This window comes from Argiope bruennichi, chromosome X2 (assembly GCF_947563725.1).
Source record: "Argiope bruennichi chromosome X2, qqArgBrue1.1, whole genome shotgun sequence".
NCBI classification, from domain to species: Eukaryota; Metazoa; Arthropoda; class Arachnida; order Araneae; family Araneidae; genus Argiope; species Argiope bruennichi.
In genome coordinates, this window is record NC_079163.1 from 89,830,663 (window position 1) to 89,856,625 (window position 25,963).

Sequence of the window (25,963 nt, forward strand, 5' to 3'; positions counted from 1 at the left end):
TGCCTTTATTGGCTCTCATAATCGCCAGATCTCAATGCAATTGAGAATTCGGAATGAGATTGAAATTAGCATCTGGTTATTGGGTCCATTAGCATCAAATCTTGAGGAATTGGAAAGTGCTGTTCATCGGATATTTTCTCAAATTTCTCATATCACTTAACAGTTGTCCATGCCTAAAAGACTCCATGCAGTGTTTAAGAGCAAAAGGTGGTCCAACATTGTATGAGGAGGGGGGGGGGCATAATAATTTGACCGTTCAGCGTGCATCTATAACTATGTATGAATGTATGTATGTATATAATATACAAATTTGTGTGTGTATAATTCATGGCCAGAATTTAGGTCACAAACAGGTTTTTCAAAATAATTCTAAATTGCTACCAGTAAAATTGATAGAAGTTGTATTTTATATATTTTGAAGAACGGTCAACACAATTTCACCCTTCATTTTAGTTAAAGAAGTTGTTTATCGTTAGTTTTTGCAGAACTACTTGAATTAGACCGTTTAAGTATCTGGGATTTTTGCCTGCAGTTTTGTAAATATTGCATTAAAACAAATAGCGTAAAACAGCGTGTTTGCAATGAGAATGAGTTCTCATAATCGTTACATGATTCCTTGAGATGGAGAGCCATTGGTAAGCTCAAAGCTGGTCAATCTCAAATGGAGGTGGTGCGATGGTTAAAAGTAGCATCGAAAGTGGTATCCAGGTGGAGCCTTCCTGGTGATAGTACCCCTCCTACGTAATACAAGGGGTACTATCACCAGGAAGGCCGGCTAAAGCCGGTACTGAGCAACGACACCTGCACAGGATCGCTACTTAGCATTAAGCGATCCTGTGCAGCATCCGACGATAGAAGCTGAATACGGCTCCTCAGCTTGCTCTTGATCATACTGCTGCGTCAGGAATTAGAATTTCCTGGCGAACAGTATATACACGTCAAGCAAAGAGAACTCTTTAAGCCCGGCTTCCGGTCATGTGTCCCTTTGATTGCATCCAATAGGAAAGCCCGGTTGTTTTGAACCGATTGTACACAACAAGAATGGGGGTAGTGTTCTTTTCACTGGTGAGTTGAGATTCACCACACTGTGACTGTCGTCGAGTCTTCATCTTCAGTGAACAAGGAGCTCGCTATCATCCCTCCTACGTAATAGAAATTGAAAGATTTTATTGCAAAGGAATCCTTGTCTGGGACAGCATAATGTTGGGCAGTCGTACACGGCTGCACATCTTCAATTCGGGTAGTTGCCGAATATCGCAATAGATATGAGGTTTTTGAAGCCTCTGTGAGGTTGTTCCTTGAAGCTATAAGCCCAGGCATCATTTTTATGGACGATAATGCGTGTCCACACAGAGTTATATGAATAAGCCCTGGTGGTCTCCGGATCCAGTTTTTTCAACTTGTATGGGATGGTCTAGGAAGAGCCACTGCACATCATAATAGCTCTCCCACGACCGTCCAAGAGCTAAAAGTCTCACATTTGGATGGACGGGATTGTTGCCACTCTCATAAACATGAGAACTCGTTGTGAGTATTGTATAACAGTGCACGATGGTCACTCCATATTAGACGGATTTTCCCCGAGATAAATGCTCTTTCTCTGATTCATGATTTAATACTTTTTGATTTCTTCTTCATTATTCACAAATATTTTCCTCATTGTTACGTTGCTAAATTATGTATCCCATTGTAATATATCTCTGCGCCAAATTTCGTGACTAACCAGTTCGTGAATAGTTAATCAGATTTCACAGATTTTGTTTGTGACAATATTGAGGTGTACATTTTGAGCGCGTGCGTGTGTAAAACTTGGAGTAAACTGCAATTTATTTTTCACGGGAGGCATAATTTGTACATGGGAAAAGAGTGATAGGACAAAAGTAAAACACAAATTTTTGCATTTAGTAATTTTACTAAAAGATTCTGGGAGGGATTTCCTTGACACGTGTTGATTTAGGAAAGGAAATCTTTGAAATATATACGTGGTGTTAGGGATTTTTATTCCTTCGCTTGGAGTGTGGGAAAATTGTTAGCAATTTTTTAGGCGCGCGTTAGAAATTAAATAAGTAGGATTCGGATCAGGAAATAAGAGAACATTTTACAATGAAATAACATGGGTTAATTTAAGATAAAATCAAAATTTAAATTAGATTAAAAAATATTATTACGCCCTCCCATTCTCTCTCTCTCTCTCTCACACACAAATTTAAATATTATCTTTTATTTATTTATTTTTATTGTTAATTACTACTTCAGATGTTTTAATATTATATTCATTTGTTTCTTTGCTAAATAATGCATTTCCAATAGATTCAAAAGTTAAATGAATTCTATTTATTATAGGTTGTGTTGGATTCTTTGCATGCTTCTGGTTTGTTAGGAAAATTTATGGAGTAGTCAAAGTAGATTGATTCAAGGATCGAATTTTCTCTATCAAGTAAAGGTTTAGTCCTTTTTAAAGCTTTGTAAAATTTTGCAAAGCTGGTGTGATATTTACGTTTTACTTTGGATTGCAACTGAAACAAATGTTCCAACTTCTACATTGTAATTTTAAAATGACTTGGTTATTGTTAATTACTATGGAAAATGACCAACTATTTTAGTCATTCAAAATGTATATCAATTCATTGTCCACTATAAAACTTTTCTTCGATTATATATTATATTTTCATTAAAATGTTATAATTGTTGTTTTTGGTTAATTATTGTGTAATGCATTTAGCACAAACCAAAAACACAATTGGGCAAATTATAAAATTATTATGTATTACATCTTTATTTGTATTTTCCCCTGTGTTTAACACCGGAGTTTTAAGAATTAATTCAAGAAATCCCCCCCCCCTTTTTTTTTTACTTGTTGTATTATATTGTAATTTGGATTATACTCTACTTTAAGAAATATTGTCTTATGGCGCACTATATTTAAAGAAATGAACACTAGGAAGTAAAAAGCTATTCTGTGGTTCTTTTTTCTCTCTTTTTTTACGGAGCTATTTGTAAGAAGGAAGAGATTTAGCCATGTTTATATAATAAATCTAATACAAACTGAACAGTTGTAAAATATATGCAGATATAGTGCTATGTATACTCAAATATTGTTCAAATATGTCTGCTATTTTATTATTATTATTTAAAAGTCAGTGTCTTATTTTCTAGGGGTTTATTATGAAGATAATTTCATATCTTCATAATAAACTTGCTGTGCTTTTGTAGGTATTTACTTTGAGAAATAAAGTGCTAAAAATGTTTTATTCATAAAACGGACTTTATATACTCTTTTTTTTTTTTGTGAAATAAAACTATCAACCTGTATTATGTTTTAACAGTATTGAGTTTATTATTATATCTCATTATTTATAGAAATGGAAAAGGATTTTAAAAATTCATAGTTTGTTCTCTTGAAACTCAGAAATAAAATTTTGAATGAAGATTATTTGCTTATATTTAAGATACCTGCATATACCTCAATAAGAATTTAATTTGTATGATTATTAACAACTGAATATTTGCTTAATTTATATGTAGTAGCTGGCTTAAATATTAATGAATAGTTTTATTGGAAATATTTGTTCGATTGTTTCAAAGTGTATTTTTTTCCCCTTATAAAGCCATTTCGAAGTTGACACATTTTATTTCGGGTCACTAAGTTTTGTTAGAGCATATAAATTGCACCATATTTCTTTTATTATCTAGGAAGAAAACTTTTTCATTTTTTTTTCTAGTTATGTTAATTGTCTTCTGTAGTATAGAGTTTAAGATTATTTTTGTGAATATTTAATGTTTTGTATTTGAGAAGTATATATATTTATACATATATATATGTAGCTGATTTCTTGATATATTTGTTGTATACTTGGAAAGTGTTTATTTTTAGGATCTTTAGTTTTCACAATCACTTTTGTGCTGGCAATACCACTGACCAATTATCTTAAGATTTCAGGTAATATGACAATTGTAGCATGTTCATTGATACCATTATATTCATTATGTAATAACTATATTTAAATTACTATTAATGGTGCATAGTGCTTGTCATGTGCACTGCATTTTCCCCCAAATATTTGAATCCGAGATATTTATTTCAGTCTTCTTAATCATCTCAATATCAATTCTTGCAAACTTAGATGTTTAAAATGACTTCTTAAATCTTAAATAGTTTTTTTTATAAAGAAAATAAAAAATGTTTATGTGTGGCATTATTTTTATAATTTGTCGAAGATAATTTGTACTCAGTTTGTTTTAACGTTATGTAATTATTCCGAAAGCTTTGGTATGTAACATCTACTAATAAAGTTTCTGATTTTGAAAAAATAATAATTTTCTAATATTATGTGTTATATTGACGATTGTACACAAGATTATCATAATTCTTCCTTATTTTTTACTTATATTTTATGCCATTACGGCTTCACAACCCAGAAATTATTTTTTAAAGTGACATTTTCGTTAGCTAATTTTCTAGCTTTTCTATTCTGAGAATTTGATGCTTTGTGTTTATATCGCTAAGAGTTCGATGATCAATGAAAAAAAAAAAAAAAACGTGAAGAGAAGACAGAATACAAATTAACAAGTTGGTAAACACATGTCTTGGCTAATTTTCTGGCTGCCCATGAAAGCTCAAGTTAACCATAAGTTGCTTCTATCATTGTAGAAAATTATCTCTTCTCCTCCCAACTTTTAGAGACCAATTTTTTTTTTATATAAGTAAGAAGATAATTTGTTTTGTGGTGACTTTGCAGTTATGTTATTTGCTTTGTTTTTTAATGTGTATATCATGGAAAAGAAACCTAATGGTAAATCTTTATTAAATGCGACCCATTCTGAAGCAGGACTGTAGATGAAAAATAAAAAGCTAGGTTTCTAGTGTCCCAATTATTTTTGTTGATTTTGAATTAAATTTATTTCCAGAATCTTTTTATATTTGTAAGAGAGTATTAAACATCCTTGTGAATTTCCTGAAAAGTTGCTGCTGAAGGTGCATCGATGTAGTGCTATGATTTGGAGGCAAAGTCAGCCCCAAAAGCAGTAGGATCTTAATTAAATTTGTTTTTTATTTACACATAATACATTCCCAAACTGGTATATATTGAAAATATTACTTATTCAAAATTTAGTTAAGTTCGGTTAGGGTAAGTGGCAACGAATTTTAAAGGCTTTTTCATTTTTTTTTCTATTTGAAATGATTCTATGAGAAGGGAGGTAGGTCTATAATTTATATGCATATCTTTATTCTGGTGAGCTCCTTAAACAATTTTTTCCAGATTAATTTATGAATTAAATAGTTTCAGTTAAACGATGTTCATAATTGCCCCAGAAACCATGGGGTAATTGCAAACATCTATTTGGGCTTCTGATTTAGAAGAGAATATATTCAGAATGTTAAAAAGCTACTGCTTTTTGCCTTAGAATTTAATTAACCACATATTCTAAACGATACCAAAGTACTTCTTTTCTACTATTTCCCATTAAATACTTTATCTCATGGGATATTGCATATAAATTATTATAACTATTTAATGCCTTCAGTTTGGTTTAATTTATAATAATCTCCAATTTTGTCGGAAAATGAATCTTTATAAAAAAAGAGTGAAAACAGTTTCATGTGACGTGACAAGGAAATATCTGAGATTTAGAACTGCACTTTAAAATGAATATGGATTAGTAGTTTAAGTGAAACCAGTAGTTTCTATTACTAAATTAAAATAAACCGTTCAATCTCTTATTCACCTCATTTTCCCAGATATTTACGTTAGAAGAAAAAGACGACATTCTAACAGACCCTTTCGTTTATAAGTTTTATCCGACCCTCGGAAATCACGAACTAACCATTAGTCACCAAAACAAATTTTTATTTAGTCAAATTGACGTTTCTTCAAACCCGTCGCATTCAGCTGGTCACCATCAATTCCATCCCTGAAATTTACGAATAGTGTCCTTTCTGGTTCTTTTAACATCATTGATCGAGACATCATATTTGTTGAAAAATCAGCCAATGATGATTCAGTATACTTCCTTCATTTTCACAATCTCTATTTCTTTTTGAAAAGAATCAAGATCAGTATCTGGAAATTCTTCCCACAGCATTATTTTTTCCTTCTTCGATGTCAGTTTTCTTGTTTTCTCTCAGATTTGACTTCAAAAGCCGCAAAGCATTATTAATAACCAATCCATTCGGGAAAGGTAATATGTCCTTTAAAGTATCAATTGTTAATTTGACATAAAACGAAGAACGTTACTAGCAGGGCGATACGCTATCGCATTCTTAGATATAAAAATCACAAATTATTGCAAATGCATGAAAAAATGCAGGTTTTTATTACAATAAGTCTTATTTCTAATTAATCCATGATGGAATTTATCAGGCGTAACTGAGAACGTTATCCTGTTCCAAAATAGAAAATTGAGTCCTACTTATAACCATTATATTCTACAGATTTTAAAAAAAAAAAAAATCAACTTTATCTTACAAATAATCGATGTAGTGATTAAATAATGACATTTAGAAAAATTTTGGTTTATTTTTTTTTAACGTGATTGCAATTAAAGTAAATAAACGTTATAAAATGACACAGAAAAAGGCAAGAAAATTATTTTGAGTGCCTTAAGAAAGCAAATGCTTCTCAGCTCGATCAGGCTTCACCTGTGCTCTCTGTAGTTATGTTTCCAATTACTCTTACTGACCCTATGTTAGTTACTTAACAAAAACAAAAACCCTAGAATCTTGATGTTAATTGAAAAAGAAAATAAGTAGTAGAGAGTAATTAAATAATTGTAAAAAATGCTCATCCATGTTGAGAGATTAAAGGGTGATATTTTAATCAGATTTTGAAAAACTAAAAGAAAACAAGTTTTTTAAAGCTGAAATAAAAGCCTGATTCTCAAATCTTACATCACTTAAATGAGGATGAAGAATTTAAATTACTCAAACTGAAACAGGCAAAAGAGTGAACACATTCTTTATTGAAAATCGGTATTTAAGTGTTTGGTTTCGAAACAATTTAGTGGCACGTACAACTGTATATATAACAAGCTCTTCTCATAGATATGCATAATGATAATTTTTCTAAAATTGACAGCTAACACGAAATATTGTGTATGGTCGACTAAGGCTTAATCTTGATCCATTTTCTTTTTAAAGAGTAGAAATGTGGTAATAAATGTTGGGAAATGAATTTCGTTTTTGCAAATTCATTAAAATCAATGAAACTTGCTTTGGTGACAGATCAAGGTTATGCCATTTGGTGTTTCACACTCTGATTAACATAAAAAGTGACTACTATTAGGGTGAACTATGACAAATACTAATTTACCAATTTTGATTGAGAAGCTCCACAAGGGCAAAGGAATGATACAGTGATGCAATCTATTTGTCTAAAAAGCTACTTTGTGTTTGGCAGTTTGCTAAATAATGTGTTTTACTTTACTACAATACATATTATTTGACAAGGTGAGTGACTTTCGGGGAGTTGAATACGATAGCTGTGAACATTTAAATGATTATAATAACATTGATACTTGACGTTGAGAAGAATAACTGCAGTGTTGAATGATCATATCAAAAGTCGTGAAAAGTAAAAACAATGATTTTTATAGAAATGTGTGCCAATGATGTGTACGTTATAAAACGATGTTTGTTATAAGTCAACAGATTCGGATTGGTCAAGTTGAGATAGTATCAATTCCCTTTTCAATCTAAATATTTGTTCTCTCAATTGTTCGGTGTTAGCTGCTGCTAATGGTTGCTCTGCGAAATTATTATTTTCGCTTGAGAGGGCATTGTTATCAGAATATACTGAACTTGAGGAATTTGCGGAATTGTCAGTATCAGAAAGTGGCAGTACTCCATTTCTTTTATCGCAGCCCTTGATTGATCTGTTTTCTAATTGTGGAACTATTTCACCACTTGGATTATTTGTATTTAATGATACCGCATCAATAGCACATTTGTTTCCGTCTGTGTTACTGTTTTCATGGTCATCCGAATTTCTCTGCATTAAAGTAGAAGAAACCTGAACTTCTGAAAACGTGAGTTCTGTTGGATTTGAGGAATATTCAGTCAAAGGAGTATCTGCGTCGCTTGCTGGAACGTTAAAATCTTTTCGACTGTCACTGGTACGAGCTGAAGAGTCACTGACAGTTGCACCACACATGCTACTGCTGCTACTACTTGATACTGCACTTGTACAACTTCTGCTCAAAGAAAGTTCGCAAAATGTAGAATTTTCAGGATTTTTAGAATGGCTCGGATTTCCATATCGATGATTACTTTGAAAATCTGAAGATTCTTGAGTCGATGTACTCGTATCTTCACAAGACAGATAATTTGAAATTGTGTTATTTTCCAGTGATTTTGTCGTACTTTTAATACTGCTTATTCCGTTATTAGAAGAAGATATAAAATCCTCTAATGGGGTAGAAAAGGATGTACTTTCATTTAAAGGAGCTGTTGTCCAATTACAATCCGATTGACTACTTTCTTCCAGAGAAATTTGATTCAAAGATTTAGCTGAATATATAGGTTTGTTAGTATCATCTTGTTTCAGTTCATCGCAGAATAATTTGGGTTCAGATCTCAACTGTTTCTCTACAGGATGGTATAACAAACTAGAAGAAACAGTAAATTGAGTTTTGGTTGATGTTTGTGGATTTTTTAGCTCATTAAGAGTTCTGTCGGATAGAAAATTTCTGACAGGTTTAGAAGACATGGCAGATAAAGCATCAAGATTTCCAATTGTTGTTAAGCTCGCTCTAAGAGGTGAACAGCTTATGTCTTTTAATTGTCCTGGCATATGTTGAACCTATAATAGAACAGATGAATATAAGAGTTCAGCGATATGTATGAAGTAAAATTTATTTTGAATTTCTGCCTAAAACAATGGACTGCAGAGATACTGGACGATATTATGTCTATGGTGTTAGAAAGTCTCGGTTAAAATTAAATTAAAGTAAAGAATTGTCCAAAAAAAATGCATATAAACTCATTTCATTTACATTTTAAATGAAAAACCAAATTTTAATAAAAATATTATTGTTAAATGAAACACAGGTAAATGCTTATCTCGAAAGACGTTATTAAAGGCAATCCTTTATGATGCAGATTAATATATGTAAAACGCAATACTTTACAGAGAAAATATGTTTTAATAAAAACAAAACCTTCCTATACATAAAGAAAACTATTCGGAAGAAAATGACTCGAATTGCGAGCAAAAGGTGTCTATCAAGTACAAAAATACAAACATTAATTGTATAATAAATATAAAATAAGGGTTAAATCGCATTAAGGGTCTAAAATGATACAATATTTAATTTTGTTTCAAACTGAATAAAAACAAGCTAATTTCTTGTTACATTTCCTGAAATTATGTTAATATCGACAGAAATATTGAATAGAACTTAAATTTAGTTTTTTTAAGACCAAACAGATAGACAAGCAAAAAGCAAACGTAGAATTGCGTACACAGAATGACAATATATAGAGATTTTCGGTTTTCAAAAATTTTAGGGACATAAAAGTTCTGAAGATTATGCTGTCTGAAGAATTACGTACATTATTTGTTAAAATTATAATCCCAACATCTAACGCATTTAGTTTGTTGGTCTATTGGGCTGTGGTAAGATAAAAAAAAAAAAAAATACGGAAAATTTTTTTTTGCAATTTTTAATCTAAAACTCAAATAGGGCGAGGATAAATAAATACTATAATACCTTGCAAACAATTTCGTTGGGATGGCTTGTGGAAGTGGAAGGAATTTGAAGAGCTACTTGATGAATAGCACTGAACGCAGAGGCTATGGTCGGTCGACTTGTGCACCAAACATCATCACTCCCAGTGGAAGAATAATCTTTGTATTCGGATATCCATGGAGGAAGACCGTCATCACTGTCATCGTCCTGAGATATACAATATTTTTAAATAAAAAAGATGTACTACCATTTGGGAAATAAAATTGTTTTTAACAACAGAGAGCCAAATATTATTTTCTATAGACTACACAAATTTTAGACTTTACACGAGAATTAATTTGTTTTATGCGTTAAAAGAACGTTGAACAACCTTTTCTTTCAAAATATTTCTTTTAAGGGAAAAATTATGTGAGAACCTTTTTTTTTATACATAGTTTTCTTCACTATAAATCTGTCCAGTGGATTAACTGTCCCAATGAACGATTATTTCTAATTTATTTAGCAACTTCGAGAATAAAGAGGAAATAGTCGCAAATAGAAATCTTGGTTACAGTCTTAGAGAGTGTTTGTTCTCTTACAAATAAATAAATTGAGTTCTGAATTTTAACCATCGTTTGAATACCTGGAATCACTTGTAAATTTGTTTGCGTACTTTCAGAAAATTGAAAAGCCTAATTCTCGGTGAAGCAAATTTCGCATTTCTTATATGTTTCTCAGTTTTCTAAACTAAGAGAACAGAATTAAGATGTTTATTGTAATAACATTCTCAATTTTTACTTTTTTTATATACTTTGTAATTGATTGTATTTTTAAATATACTTCATTTTTGTTACAGTGAGTTTCCTCAATATAGTAAAAGCAACTACATTCTTCCACGATAAAGAGACTTTCAAGTTTTCTTCAGCAAACTTGCGCATCAGTGGATAATTTGTTATATGAACTTTTTAATTAGGGAAAATTATTTTAAAGGCTTCCTAAAATGTTTTTAAAATCTTCTTTGGGAATTGTTCCTTTAATAATTGTTTAATGATTGTATCGCTTAGATGGTAATAATAATAATAATAAAAATTTTGTTTCTACTTTTTTAATGATTAGAAATTCAAAAAGTCAGTTTGAGAACATGAAAGCACTTAAAGGATTCAATGCACATTGTAAGTTCTGTTTAGAGGGTAAAACAGATAAATATTACTTTAATGACACTTACTTGACTTTGGTCACTAACAGTTGGTTTGCGCACTGGAGTTGGAGTAAGTCCGATGTTTATTGCCAATCTGTTGTACTCTTCATCTAACTAAAAGTAAAGGAACACAATTATCTTTTTGTTATAATGAACATATACTTCAATAAGATCTTCTGAAAAATTAGATGAACCCCAAAATAAAAGTGACTTTCTGTGTATGAGATCGCTCTTTGATGAATGATTATACAATTTGTTCCTCTAAATATATTTTGATATTTCATTTTAAAATTAATTTATATTAAACTTTTTATACACTTTAATAAAATTCATCTGTTCATACAATGTGAACCCCTTTTCAGCGCATTTTTCGTTAACAATTATTTCGCGTTATCTGTCTTATTTAACTAAAAAGGACAATTATGGAGTTATATTAATTACCAAGCAGATGAAATTTCTTATTTTCATCGAATTTCACGAATACCTAATGCGAACTTTTTCTGTTTAACATAAATACTATAATTACATGTATTGAAAAAGGTAAATTTTTCCTTATAATTATCTAGTTAAATTCATAGTCAGTAATTTCAGACATTTCAAGATAGATTGGTTGTATGAAGAAACGAAGGGAAATGCAATCTCAAAAGAATAAAATATAAAAACAGAATAAAGTTGCAAATTATCGAATATATGTGAGAGCATAAATGTATTATATGGAAAATATGTAGATTAATCCGTATAAATAACTAGAAGATGTAAATTATCCAACTTCAGTATAAAAATTTTCTAGCGCATAAAGAGAATTTTATGGGATGTTTGTATCTTATGGTATGTTTTTCAAAATTCATCATATTAGTTGTTTGGAAATCTTTTTTACATTTTTCCGTATATTTTTCTTTCGGTAAACCACTAATATTTTTGATTTCAAGCACTGCAAAAGCAGAAAATGATTCTTATTTTTAAAAAATAATCTACTGTTTGCATCTTAAAATAAAAAGGAAATTAAGAAAAAATATTATACTTAATATATATAAAAAAAAGTCAATTGCAATGATGTAACAACTAACATCCAAAGGGGTTTCAGCAAATTCATTTACCATTTAATTTTACAATCAATAAGCAAGAGACAATCAGTGCTCTATCAGTGTTTTAATGATAATTTGCTTACTTATCTATACATGAAAAATTGATACGATAAAATACCTCTTTTAATTCTCTTTTCAATGCTCTGTTTAATACTTCTGCTCGATACAAAGATTCTCTGGGCTCATCTATTGCAAAACGGCGCGTTTTACATTCCACTTTAACACCTGGTGTTGCAACAACAGCAGCAGCATCTGGGTTGAGTAAAATCGTGTGAATCTAAATACAAAATAAAATTTAATATTAAAGCTGTTGGACGGACGGAAGCCATATTTAATTTTATAAACGGAACTATTGCAATTTTTTTGAATTCAGGTTAAAATAATATAGGAATTATTTTTATATTAGAAATATGCCATATACCATTAAAATTACTCTCAAACTAATTAAATTTTGATTTCAATTGTATAATCTATTTATGTTTGAAACACAGAATGATCATCATGCAGTTTAATTGATTTATAGAAAGCGTATATCTCTCATGTATGGTAGTTCTTTCCCTGAAGGAGGAAGTTCAAAATTATCTAATGCTCATAGATTGGTACTAGTAAACTGTTGAGTTCAGTATTAAGATAAACACGGAATGTGGTTTATATCTAAGAAAGAAGGTTCAACAGTAATGGAGCAACATAAAAAATTAAGGCTAATATCTCTAAACTATATTTCAAAGTTAACAAAGTAATTGAACTCTTTTGATAAAGTTTGACTCTTTTTTTTATTATTTAAATACGTTTAATGTATCTTTATATACTTTTAATTTTTTAAATGCAGAACTATATATATATATATAAATGACCTATTGTATGCTGATTTTAAATGAGGATACTCAGGAATGATATATTCTTTTTAACCAATGCATCTTAAGTTAACATTTACCTGATTTAGCATTTAAGTTAGCACTTTGAATTTTGTAATAATAAAGCTTTTGTTATTTGAGAATGAATAAATATTAAATATTTCAGCTCTCATTTGATGAATTTCAACTCGTAAGTAGGAGAGAATTTTTCTTATATAAATGAGACACTAACACTATTTGATTCATGAAGGGATGAAAATACATGATGATCAAACACACTTCATTAAAATGGATACAGTTAAAAAAAAACTAACGATAAACAAATAAAAGTTAAAAATGCAGCTATAGAAATAAAAAAGAATAGTAATATAATGTGCTGCTTTTGTTAGTATTCGGAGGCTATTAACAGAAAACTTTGACCACTGAATGCTTCAGAATTGATCGGATTTTCAGACCAAACCTTTATTTTTAAGCAGGTTGAAGAAGTTTCAGAAATTTTCAGAAGAAGAAACATAGAAGCGTGGGTCATATTTTCTGTTTCTAGACTGACAGATTTGGTGAACACTCCAGCGATGTGTTCATTGAATGAAGCACTGGAAATTGGTTAAGTCTGTAAAGTTTTGTTTTTCATCTATGGCGTTTATTATTGCTTGAAATTTAGAAGGAAATTTCCTGAAGTAAAGAAGTGCTATATAAAAGTATAAAAAAATATTTTATCTTCACTGTTTTCTTTAAGGCGGAAAAACGACTGAACACAAATAAAAGCAAACGTTTTAAACAGCTATTAAAACATTCTATGACAATAGTCATGTCTCACTTCAAGAAAAAACAATTTGTATATCTGTATGAGTAATAGTAATATTTTCTGCTATTTGTTTTGGATTTTGTTAATGTTTTATAAAACTAATGTTTAAACGGATAACAGAACATAATACAGACGTGCACTAGTTTACATGAGCTGTATTGATCATGAAAATTTACCTTTGGCACAAAGAGTATGCAAAGCGTCATAGTAGTTGAAACGAATATCAATGTAGACACCAGGACGAAAGTTAAAGTGTAGCGTTCAGCTGGAATTACATTTGCCAAAGCTACAACAATAACACTTGTTATGACAACGTTATAGACGCTCATTCCAATATATTGAGAGTCATTGAGAGCGGGAACTTTGACATGTCTAGTTTCCCAGGCCATGTAGCATCCAACAACCAGCAGAAATCCTTTGTATATGTATAAACTTCCTAACCATTTCGCCATGTGTGTTGAGCTGCAATGCTCTCGCAAATTGAGATATACGACGTTTCTTTCATCCTTGTTAACCTAAAATAAAAAAAAAAAGACATCTTTGCAACAAATGTTTTGATTTGTTGTTGAGCATATGCACAGGTACTTCACCTATCTTACGTTTAATCATTTGAATGCTAGACGATAGTATTGAACTTTTGACCTTTTTCTCAAAAGTGCTGAACTCGCCAACATTTAAAATGAACTATTTTATTACTTGAATTTCTTCATCTTACATCATGAGGTTTTTATGAAACGCATTTTTTTATTTTAACTAGGAGTGAGTAATGACTTAAGAAAACCTTTATTCACAATCACTTAGAAATGTGTGGAATTGACTTTAAAGGTATTTTTGAATGCAAAGTTGTAGAAGAACGATTGTGGTACTTGCTACTTTTGAGCATGAAACTTTGTAATAATATATAAGCACTATGATAATAGAGATTTTCAATCATATTTTAATAAACATGTTTGTCGCTCAAAGGTTAAACCGTATGTGTCTATTCTAAAAATGTTGTATTATTACAAATTTGTTTCACAAATAAGAAGATAATTAAAGTACAAAATGTAAAATTGTTTCAGATCATGTTATATGAAACAGGTTTTGTCAAACACCAGTATAATACCAAAGTTGGATGGATTTTTCTATCGACAAAAGAAAAACAAATGATTTGAAAGCAAAATAAATAACAGACAAAATGCAAATACGGAAAAGGAACGGAGAGGAAAGTTTCAAGGGCATTCGTACACAAGCATAAAAAAGATAGTTCATGCGGGTGAAAAGAAAGAAGTGAGCTTTGCACTCAATCGAGAGCTTTGGGGAGTTTGTATCGTAGTTGCTTTTTCTATTCGCTAGAAACTTTATAAATAGATAGATCTGATTTCTTCACAAAATCTATTCAAGATTTCAAAACACTAAGGATTCTTATTGTGACCGTTTAAGATTTAAGAATATTCGATGCGTCTCGAAAAGCAATATTTCTCGATCAGGGCAATTAATACGTTTTTTTAAAAACTTTTTTACAGTTATATTATTATACATAAGCTGACAGTAATTATTGCTATAGTAAATAATTTTTACATGATTTATTTATGGCATGCATTTTCAGTATTTAGCATAAATGCATACGAGACATTTTTTAAATATTTTAACAAATCAGCAAGACTAAAAACACTATAAATTCATTTTGATTTTCGAAATCATCAATCTTCTTTCTGGTTTATTTTGCTCCATGTTACTGTTACTTTTAAGAGCAGTAAATGAGAAAGAACCAACCAAAACTTATTAGTAGTCACACGGTTAAAATATGAGAAATTTTCATCCAATTTTCTCCAGTTTATTTCAAAGTAAATGAATAAATGTTAAATGACAATCATATGAAGTTTTATGCGTTTCACTTGCTTATACTTCTTTGATTAAATACAATCCCTGTCAAAACTTTTATCTTCACACAAATTTTTTTATTATTTATTTAATAATTTGGAGCTAAGTATCAGCTTAAAAATAAGTGAAGGCGTGATTGAATTATAAATTATATATTTACGCATATAATTTATATGTTTTTTCTGTTGAAGAAAAGATATTGTTTTTCCTTTATCTCTTACCTTAGGCAAAATGAAAATAATTTGATTTTGAATATTAAAATAACATTTTTTTCATAAATTCGTGATGTACATATCTAAGCGAATTTTCCTCCATGGTGAATTTTCATTTTGCTTTGTTTATTGATATTTCTTGAATATGACTTGTGTTTAATATTTTTTTTAAATATTTAATGATGTTTCTTCCTTCAACTTTTCTTGGAGGAGTTACGAATGAGTTCAAACATATGACGAATAAAGCGAATGCTTAAGCAATTTTGCAATAAATATATAAAGCTTTTTTAAAAGAAATTATAAAGTTTTTTTTTAATAACTACAAGCAACATTGCAGAATACAATTAAAATGTTCATTACTAAAGACTGATTGATTGTAATTTGTCTACAAGAAAGGAATGCTCGAAGAATTGTCAAGAAGCATTAAGTCATCAATTGTGACTTGCAGTATATTTTATGGTCGAAGATTCTTTGCTGATCAAAAACCTAAAGACCTTTCAAGAATGATTACTTATTTTTCTATGCTTTTGAAGTTCAAAGCTTCTTCTTCATGTGATAGGACTTTACAACAATTCGTTACCTAATGAATTTAACAAATCAACAAAAGTGAGCGCGTGTAATAATTGTTACTGTTATGGTTTTTCAACAAGATCCTGGTCATGGCTTTTTTTGACAGCACATTTATTACACACGCATAAACAAGCATATAGAGGAAAGACGAATAAAAGATCACATAGCATTTTCAGTTCAGTATTATAAGTATACAGATATATCTTCAAGGGCTCGCAAGGAACATTGTGAATGACTGCGTTAAGGGAAGAGGAGGGAGTAATCACATAGATATTCATCCACACTAAAATATTGCAAAAAAAAAAAAAATGCTTGCTTTATTCCCACACATCCCTTCTGCGAATGATATATTTTATAATTTTAATACTAAACCCATAAAATATAAATACCAATAAATATATAAAATTAGCGATATAATATTTTCCATAGAATATTTCACATTTTCTTCGTTAAGAGCAATTAACATCTTGAACAGTGCGAAAATTTGCAAGCAGGATATAATTATCCACAATATTCTGGTTTAATTACATTATCCTCTAACAAATTAAAAAAAATGAAAACGGAAATTCATATGCCGCGATTTATTCGAAGAGTTAGTGCATTTAATACTCTGAATTACTGCTTGACTATCTGAATTTATCAGCATAATTCATGTATTGTTTGTGTTTCAGTTCAGTTAATAAATTTACTATCCAAATAATAAATATGCATAAAAATATCGTAGAAAAATAGTCCGCTCGCTTCATCCCAACAGTGAAATCCTGTAGCAAGTTATATCTGTTTGAATTAACGTTATATGTAAACAAAAGATTAGTTAAATTTTAAATGCTTCTTTTAAAATCCTAGAAATTTAAATTTTAGAGTGATGTGGTATGTTTTTCTCCCCTTTAAAATCCATTTGTCATTTATGAGTAAATCGTAGAAAATTAAAATCTTGATTACTAAGCAAATATTATCTAATCTAAAAGTTTATGTACACACACATGATTTTTAATCTGGATTTGAACACAGAAATTTACCTGCGAACACAATAAAAAAAAACTCCAAAAGCTGGAGTTTTCAGGAAGAAGTAAGTAATTATTTTATTTTGATCATGAATAAAAAAAAAGAACATTTTCAGTTTTCAAAAACTGCAAGCAAAAGTTTTGATAATTTTAACTTTCATTTAACTCGCTAGGAAGAAGAAGGAAAAGAACATAAATATACACCAAAAAAATAGAGAAAATTTTGTATTTTTACCTGCATAGATAAGCTGATAAGTTTCCGCTCCATCGGGTCGATAATTACCCACAAAATTATTAGTATGCAATCAATGAGGAGAAGAACACTAACCATTCCGAGCAGCTGCTGATCGTGTAAAAGCTTGAAAAAAAATACAAAGTTATGAAACGGATGGAACGATTTTAAATAAAAATAATATAGTAGAACGACGCACAAATATTGATAGAAAATAATTGTTTTGGGATTTAAAGAATAAATTTCAGCACAATATTAAAATCAGTGCTATATTTATCTAATCACATTATTTTAGAAAGAGGTTTTGTGTTAGTTTTAAATATTTTATCTTTCAAAAGAAAAAAAAAACTATCATACATGCCTACTGAATTAATTTCTATATCGATTCAACACCAATGAAACTAAATTAATTTCACAGGAAGAAAGTAGTTAAAAGTTAAACTAAATGAGTAAGATAAATATGCAAATAGTTATCGAAAAATTTGCATTCTTTTATCGAATCACGATATTTATTTTTGAGTTTCTGATGCTAATAAATTATCAACTTACTATAATTTTACTATAAAAAATTAATATTAGTGAGATTCCAACTTTACAAAAATAGAATGTATAAAACATGATGTATAAACTCTACAATTTGATACATTCGTATTTGGTTTCGAATTCAAAGTTTAGCAATATGCATAATTTGTTTGGTGAAATTATCAGAAATTCAAGTGACTTACTTTGCTTTTAACAATTCCAGTATTTGCTCGAATGAATATATGGTATACACGATATGTTTTGATGAACATACAGCCAAATGCAAGCGAAAATCCACCAGACAGCAAAAAAGCCCGGGCCTTTAAAAGAATTATATTGTATTATAATACAATGAGAAATTTCTTTCTACGCACTTTAAAGGGAATAACTTATATAATAGTTGACTATGAAAGTATCCTTCATCAAGATGATTAGAAATGTTACATTACTGTTATTAGACGTAACGAAAATTATTATCTGAGTTAAAAATTCTTTCAGGTATATTTTATACACATTTTATTACGAAACACTGACACATAAAAGGTTTTACTCTGTATTTAGTACTTGATTGATATCAAGAAAGTCTGGAATGAAAAAAATACCCTCTCGCATTTAGTCAAATGTATACAGTAAATGTATTATGTCTGCTTTGAAAACTCATGTTGATATCAAAACTCAAAATAGCAGGTCTATGTTATTATAGCAATAATATTATGCTTCAGTAGTTTTATGAGCAGGAAATATTTTTTTTTTTATAAAGAAGAACATTTTTGAAGAGCTTTGTACATTAAATTTAATATTATTATTATAAATAATCCACTTAAATTTTTCTACAAGAAATTTGTATGATTAAAATTTTAAATCCCATGTAAAAATGGTTCACTCTACGATAACCGATGTAAAGGTAAGATTTATTTACCTAAAAGGGAATGTAGTCTGATCTCTGTGTCGTATATGCCTATTAGGAACAAAAGGGTTAAAGTTTTACAGAAATTATATAAATGTAGAATTTTCTAATAAAATTTTAAACATTTAATCTAGAATTTGATAGGTTTGGCATAAAATATATGAATATTTGTTAATAAGAAAGCAGCAATTATTATTAAATATTGAAGACTGACAAGAAAAAAATAATTTTCAGGTTAAGTTAGAATATCCAATTTAGCATTTCTATTGCATATGAAATCTGTTTTTGGAATAACATATTCTTTTTCTCAATTTTGCAGCGATTCCTAATACAATGAAAATAAAAATGGAATATTGATTGAACTGCAGAAGTTTTCTTTCATTTCAGAAGCAAAATTTGTTTTAATTTAACAATAAGATGTGGAATTTTCCCTATTATGATATGAAGAACATTTTTGTCGGATATTACTTATTCACATAAGATGCACTGAAAAGATTTCCATATAAATTTTGAATCTTTGTATGCATAGAATACCATTTTAAAATAAAGAATATAGCTTATGACAATGATTAATTTAAATGCTATTTTCCTTAAATGTATGTTTATACCAGCTACCTTCGAGAAGAAATACGATGGTAGTTTTAGTTCCTGTTTCACTCGATATATCACATTCCTTTTCTCATTTTGCAGAATACCTTTTATGATACCAATCATTCTTTCATATAAAAATACTTTTCGTTTCAAATGCTTTTTCTAACGTTGGATTTCATTGAAATGTGCTTTTTAATCTTTAAACTGCTTAAATTGAATCCTGAAAAAATAATATAAAAGGGTTTTGAATTTCTTTCATAGCATGAAATTTTTAATATTAAATCTTCAAGCGTTCACCTTTTAGGGTTTTGGTATAAGCAAGGTTCCCTGTTTGTGCAGGTAGGGTTTAAATTTTATTCTACCAAATTATACATTTTTTTAAATCTAGTAGACTCGAAACTATGCATTAAAAGTTGCATTAATATTTTAATTATAATTTTATAATGCCAAAAATATTCCTGTAAGCTTACTAGTATAATTGTGAGTTGTCTTAAATTACGCCCCATTTTACTCTGGATGTTCCTTCTCTTTATCTGTAATTGTTACTTTGCCCTTTTAGTTTGGTGTTGGTGCTTTAAAAACTATTCATTTAGAGTCTTTTTTTTTGTCGTTTAATAATCTCGATAATTAATCTCAAGATATAAAAGGTACAAAATCTTTTATTACATTGTAAAAATATCGAATTCAAATATCGAAAAGAAATTATTCGAAATCAAACTTTATTCTCAAAAATGATTTTTAAATACATAGATGGAGATATTTTAATATCACTAGCGAATAGAAAAAAGATACTTACGGAGCATACAATGCGAAAATGATTGTCATCAAGCAATGTTCCATGATCCATGCCTAACAGGATGACTGTGATATAGACTAAAATGCAGCCTACAATCACGAAATTATTCAAGTTTGGACTTGATAGTTTTATAAATCTAGAAGAATAGAAATACATCATAATTTATTCCACAACATAATGGATGTTTTCATAGAAATGCTTAGAATAATATTCATCTATAAACGAAGGATTTTCAAAGGGGAAAATGAAAAAGATGGAGCATTAAATGCAAAATGATACGTAATCAGATATATTAGCAAGACACAGCAATTCAGAAATGAAAGAAATCAAAAGAAATCATTTTATATAAATGATTGAAAGAAAGATAAAATATTCAAATTCAGTGCTTAAGGAGGTTAGCAACTTGACATAAGTCATGCTTTTGCGCTTAGTGAAATTTGTTTTTGTGAAAAAAAGAAAAGTAGGCGAAAATGTTTGGGCTCACATTACACAAAACAAAATTGATAAAAGCTCAAATTAAAATTTCAGAATATAAGCTTAATTAGAACTTCATAAGCATGTTTTCTCCTTTGATTATGATTTAAAAATGGACGAAAGCTAAACCTTGAGAACAGTGGCGTAGCATAGCAGAAATGGTGGGGCGTCCCTCTACGAGTAGCACTTTTTGAGGGCGGCAAAATTTCACAATATATAATAATAATATCTTACAATTTGAACTTTCTTCAAGCTGATGGCCTCAATAAAATGAACTGCAGAGACCAAGCATATGATAATGAAGCTGTTATGACTGGAAAGCACATAGAAATTCGACAAAGAACAAAAGAAATAAACCCCCAAAGTTGAATTCGTATGTTGCAGAAATCATTCGTTAAACATGATTTGTTTACATGTTGTCTCAGGTTAAGTGATTTCAGCAACTTTTTTCGGTAGATTAGAACGTCAGCTTTCATTTTTCCTTATGTCCACAAAATGGTTGGGAGTTCTGACAATAGCTATAGGCAAATATTTAAAAGAGGGTTCAGGATATGTGGTGGGGCACAAGATGCAATGTCATAAATACAATGGTGACTGAAATTGATAACTCTTTTGGAAATTTTCATGTTTTCTAACTTTGTATGCTTATAGGAAATATTACATTTCACAAAATGCAAACTTTTATATATAATTTTAAAGAGAATTTAATATTGAATTCAATACAAAAAATAAAATTCAAATATTCACACAAAATTATACTTACTTTAATCTGAAAAACAAACACAATGATGAAGTGGATTGAAATTACTAACTTTCCACTGCTCATGTTCTGGGAACTAATCAAATGTTAGTAACTGCTAGCAGAAGCTGACATCATGTTTAAAGTTGGAACAAGTCCCTATATGCTTTACAGAAAGAAGGCTATTTTTTATGCAATTAAATTACAAGTAGGAATTTCTGTTAAACTTTTTAACATTTAGGAGAAAGTTTTATAAATATTTTAAACATTTAATCAAGAAACAATGATATCATAGAATAAATTGGACATCTAGAAAGAGAACTAAGGTTATTGTGTTACAAGAATGTGGTCTTTCTCATGCTGAAATTGAAAGACAGGTTGGTGGTTCAGTGACTACATCTGGAGTCCGAAAGTTTTGTTTATGATATCAGGAGACAAATTTAATAAAAAAACAAAGCAGACAAAGGACGAAAAAGTTACAGTACATATGTTGACGACAGAAAAATAAAACCTATGTCTCCAAGATGAAAGAATGTCATCAGCGGCTATCAGATATGAACTGAATGATGCTGGTGTTTCTGATAGTTCAAGAACAATCAGGAGAAGATTATCAGATGTTGGACTAAGAGGTAGAATTCCACGAAAAAAGTCTTATCTCAATTTATAGCAAAAAAGACTATAGTTGGCAAATGAATACATAAATTCGTCAGATTATCAGTGGGCATAAGTTACATGGAGTGATGGAACTAAGATTTTGTAATTCGGTAGTGATGGACGAAAACATGTAAGATGTAAAATAAGGGAAGAGCTACATCCTGACTGCATTCAATCAACTTTGAAGAACTCAGTTAGTGCAATGATTTGATCATGCATGTCATCAGACGCTATTGGTCGCTTTCATATAATCGATAGGACTGAATACAAGAAAATACATTGACACTATTCTAGAACCAAAACTTATACCTCCCACCAGGGATCTCTTTCTCAACAATGTTTTATTTATTTTTCAGAAGGATTCTGCTCCTTGCCACACAATAAAATTATCGAAAAAGTGATTTAGTACAAAGAGCATTGAATTCCTGTCATGGCATTAGTACAAGGAACATTGAATTCCTGTCATGGCATTAGTACAAGGAGCATTGAACTGTTGTCATGGCCAAAAAACAGTCCTGATCTAAGTCCTAAGTAGAACTTGTGGCACTGTTTGGAAACTCTTGTATGAATGAGGCACCCATCAAATAAATGATAACTAATAGAGGTTATAACTGTTTTCTGGCATTATGGAATACCGGAGGAAGAGCTTAAAACTCTTATCAGCTCAATGAAACATCGATGTGCAGCGGCAATAAAAAATAAAGGCTGCCGTACTAAATATTGATTACTCACTACAATCATCAGCATCTTATTATCTCTATAATTACCCTCGATTACCTTCTTTTGTGTTGCAAATATTTTAATTTTTTTTGTATTGAAATCAGTATTGAATTCTCTTTAAAATGACATATAAGAGTTTGCATATCGTGAAACGTAACATTTTCTATAAGCATACAAATTTAGAAAACATAAAAATTTTCAAAAGTGTTCACAACTTTGGCACCGTTGTATGACACGGTATAGGTATTTTGATCTCAGTGGAAATATTGACTGAGACAGATGAAAGTTTAAATACAAGTTTAAAATTAGAAGTTTTATATTTATATTTCATTAATTTATCAACAAAAATATGTATCACAACAGTATCTACTCTAATTAGAAATTGATTTGTGTTTTATATTCTATTCGCTCTTATCGTTATGTGCTTTTAATTTTATCTAATAAAAATAATTAGTCTTGTCTGCACATATCATAAATGTTGTGTCTATATCAATAAGTGGCATACTTGTAGAAATTCTTGTAAAAATTGTGTTTATTATAATATGAAACATACATCCAAGACTTTTTTATTTGTATCCAGTACAATAATCAATAACAAAATTATTCTTGTCGAAAAAGTCTTTGGAGTTTCTGTAAATTTTGGAGCCTTTTGGATTTAAATACCTAAATAATAAGGCGGCAAATTTGACCTACGCCCCTGGTGGCTGAAACTCACGCTATGCTACTGCTTCGGAATCTGACGGAAAAAGAGACTCACGGTTGGGATGCAGTGATACGAGATGCTTTTGAAAGGCGTTAATGTTCTTGAGTTAAAGAGTTCATTTTTTAAATGATAACAAACTAGAATAACAGATCAGTAATGTGATGACTAAAATCTTTTCAACAGATGAGAAGTTCCAAGTTAAAGAGTTGCATACAGGATCTGAGTACTGAATTTTTAAAACATATAAAATTTTGTACCTAGATTTGGATAGTTAAAATTTTCAAAATAAGAAAGACCTCTGTCTCCCAGCCTTTTTGCCATTTTTAATAAATAAAAAAAAACAATTAAAAATTTTGTTTTCCTAATTAACTCTGAGCTCAGTATAGGAATGTATGATTTAAGGACATTTAGTATATAAAGAAATGAAAACAAAATTATAACATAGATCATAATAAATAGAAAACTACATGTGATGTTATAACATCAAAATAAAAAGTTCCGTGCATGGTTCTAATACATTAATTTTTTTGATATATTTGAACATATCTTCACTTTAAATACTAATTATAATCGTTACTAATCATAGCTTTCTAAGAACTACCAGCTTGTGTCATCATTGACTATCGATTTTTTAGAAAATAGAAACGGTGTTATATGAGCTACACGGAGAAACTTTATATTTGGGTTTAGAGGATAGCATTCATTGTCCATTAAAGACTTTTTCTTGCAAAAATTATTTAAGATAATCAACTAAATTGGAAAACAAATAATTGACATTTTTCATCAACGATTCAAAGTAAGACTCACTGTAAGAAAAAAATTGCAACCAAAACGCCTGAAAATTGAGCTATATCCGGGATGATAGTTATTTTCGAAATTTAATTGTTCAAAATTCCCTCTTTAAACGAACCGTGGCTTTATGGTTGTTAGTCTATTAGCAAAAATACATTTAATATAAAGACAATAGATGGCAGCACAATTTCGAGTCTTCTTCTCTTACGGATTTATTCAAGAATTCATTTCATTTTTATGGAAGGGGGGGGGGATAACCGAATGCTCTTCTGGAACAATTAATGCTGAATTAATTTTTCTGTCATTGATACCTGTTAGACTGCCCACTAAAAATGAGTGTTACATAGGAACTAAGCAATGAAAATATATTCCTTGGCTAAATAATGCATGATAAAGTGAAAATTGTTTGCGACCATGTTGTATAGTTTTGCCAGAAGTTTCGGAAAAAAATTTTTTTTACTGTCTTTCAACTTGGTATCTGAACTCAGAAAAAAAATATGATTGGTATGTGAAAATAAGTCATCAGTTTCAGCCTTCTTACTTCAGTTACAAAGTGTAAAGGTTCCCCGTCTGCTTTCTCATAATTCTGTTATTAAAGACAAGAGAATAAGGATTTTGCTGAGATTTATTCTTCTCTTAACCTCTTAAAAGTGTAATTCTATCTTCAAGTAATCCTTATTGCAATCTTCTGTGAAACTTCATTCATTTCAAAGAAAACAAAGCTTAAAAACCTGCTTGAAGAGAAAAATCAATTTTTTGAGGAAACTGTAATTTAATCGCTGTGTAATCACATTTGTTTGCGGACGCACGTATATTGATTCTAATACTTGAATGTGTCTTGCGTGTTTGTAAATGGTTTTATAAGTTTTAATGTTATATTTGTTAGATTGAATTACAGTTTTTACTGACATTCAATTTTTTAAAACTCATAATAAGTATTTTAATCGATTTACAATAACGAAATGGTAAAATAAATGTCTTTTGAATTTTATCATTTTTATTTATTTTCATAATTTACTTACGAGAATTTTCATAAAAAAATAACTGGATAATTGTTTTTACGTTGAGAATATTATATGTGCGAAAATACTATAAAGTAGCTCAAAATTTAGATTGTTCAAAAAGTAAGATTTCATTCAAGGAAACTCTAATTCATATTCAAGAATCATTAAATTAAATTCATTGTTGTCTTTTGATTATTATTTGAAAAAAGTTAAAACAAAGATACAGGATCTTTATATTGTTACAGAAAAATTTCTTAATAATAAATAATACATTTTTTGATACAATTCTTCTACAGTTAAAATGTTTGAGTTTTTTTTGTAGTAAAATCATAAAATATTTTCCTTTTATATTAATTCAATAGTAGTATTTTTGTGTATATTCTTAAACATGCAAAAAAGTTAGATTTTACAATAATGTCCTGCATATCAAATATATTCAAGTATGTATGATGTTCCTAAATACTTAATAAAATAAAAGTAAGTTCGTATACAAATGTTTCTGCTTATAAAAAATGTCATGTTCAAATGTATCTGACAAGGAGCACAAACCAGTGTGCACTAGTTACACACAT

The 25,963-nt window shown here is 29.6% G+C and overlaps 2 protein-coding genes across 2 annotated transcripts in view; one reads left to right on the plus strand and one right to left on the minus strand.

Moving 5' to 3' along the window:
* The window catches only part of LOC129960592 (transmembrane 9 superfamily member 2-like), a 42,913-nt gene extending 38,041 nt beyond the window's left edge, over window positions 1-4,872 (plus strand). The window contains exon 18 of the mRNA XM_056074090.1: window positions 2,344-4,872. Within this exon, the coding sequence (XP_055930065.1) occupies window positions 2,344-2,411 (68 nt within the window). The 3' untranslated portion in view covers window positions 2,412-4,872. The remainder of the gene's footprint in view (window positions 1-2,343) is intronic.
* Window positions 4,873-7,502: 2,630 nt separating this feature from the next.
* The window catches only part of LOC129960591 (uncharacterized), a 147,397-nt gene continuing 128,936 nt past the window's right edge, over window positions 7,503-25,963 (minus strand). The window contains exons 11-18 of the mRNA XM_056074089.1: window positions 20,306-20,441; window positions 18,215-18,331; window positions 17,493-17,615; window positions 13,785-14,123; window positions 12,068-12,226; window positions 10,892-10,978; window positions 9,709-9,894; window positions 7,503-8,798 (exon numbers count right to left, since the gene is read on the minus strand). Coding sequence (XP_055930064.1) covers window positions 7,635-8,798; window positions 9,709-9,894; window positions 10,892-10,978; window positions 12,068-12,226; window positions 13,785-14,123; window positions 17,493-17,615; window positions 18,215-18,331; window positions 20,306-20,441 — 2,311 coding nt within the window. The 3' untranslated portion in view covers window positions 7,503-7,634. The remainder of the gene's footprint in view (window positions 8,799-9,708; window positions 9,895-10,891; window positions 10,979-12,067; window positions 12,227-13,784; window positions 14,124-17,492; window positions 17,616-18,214; window positions 18,332-20,305; window positions 20,442-25,963) is intronic.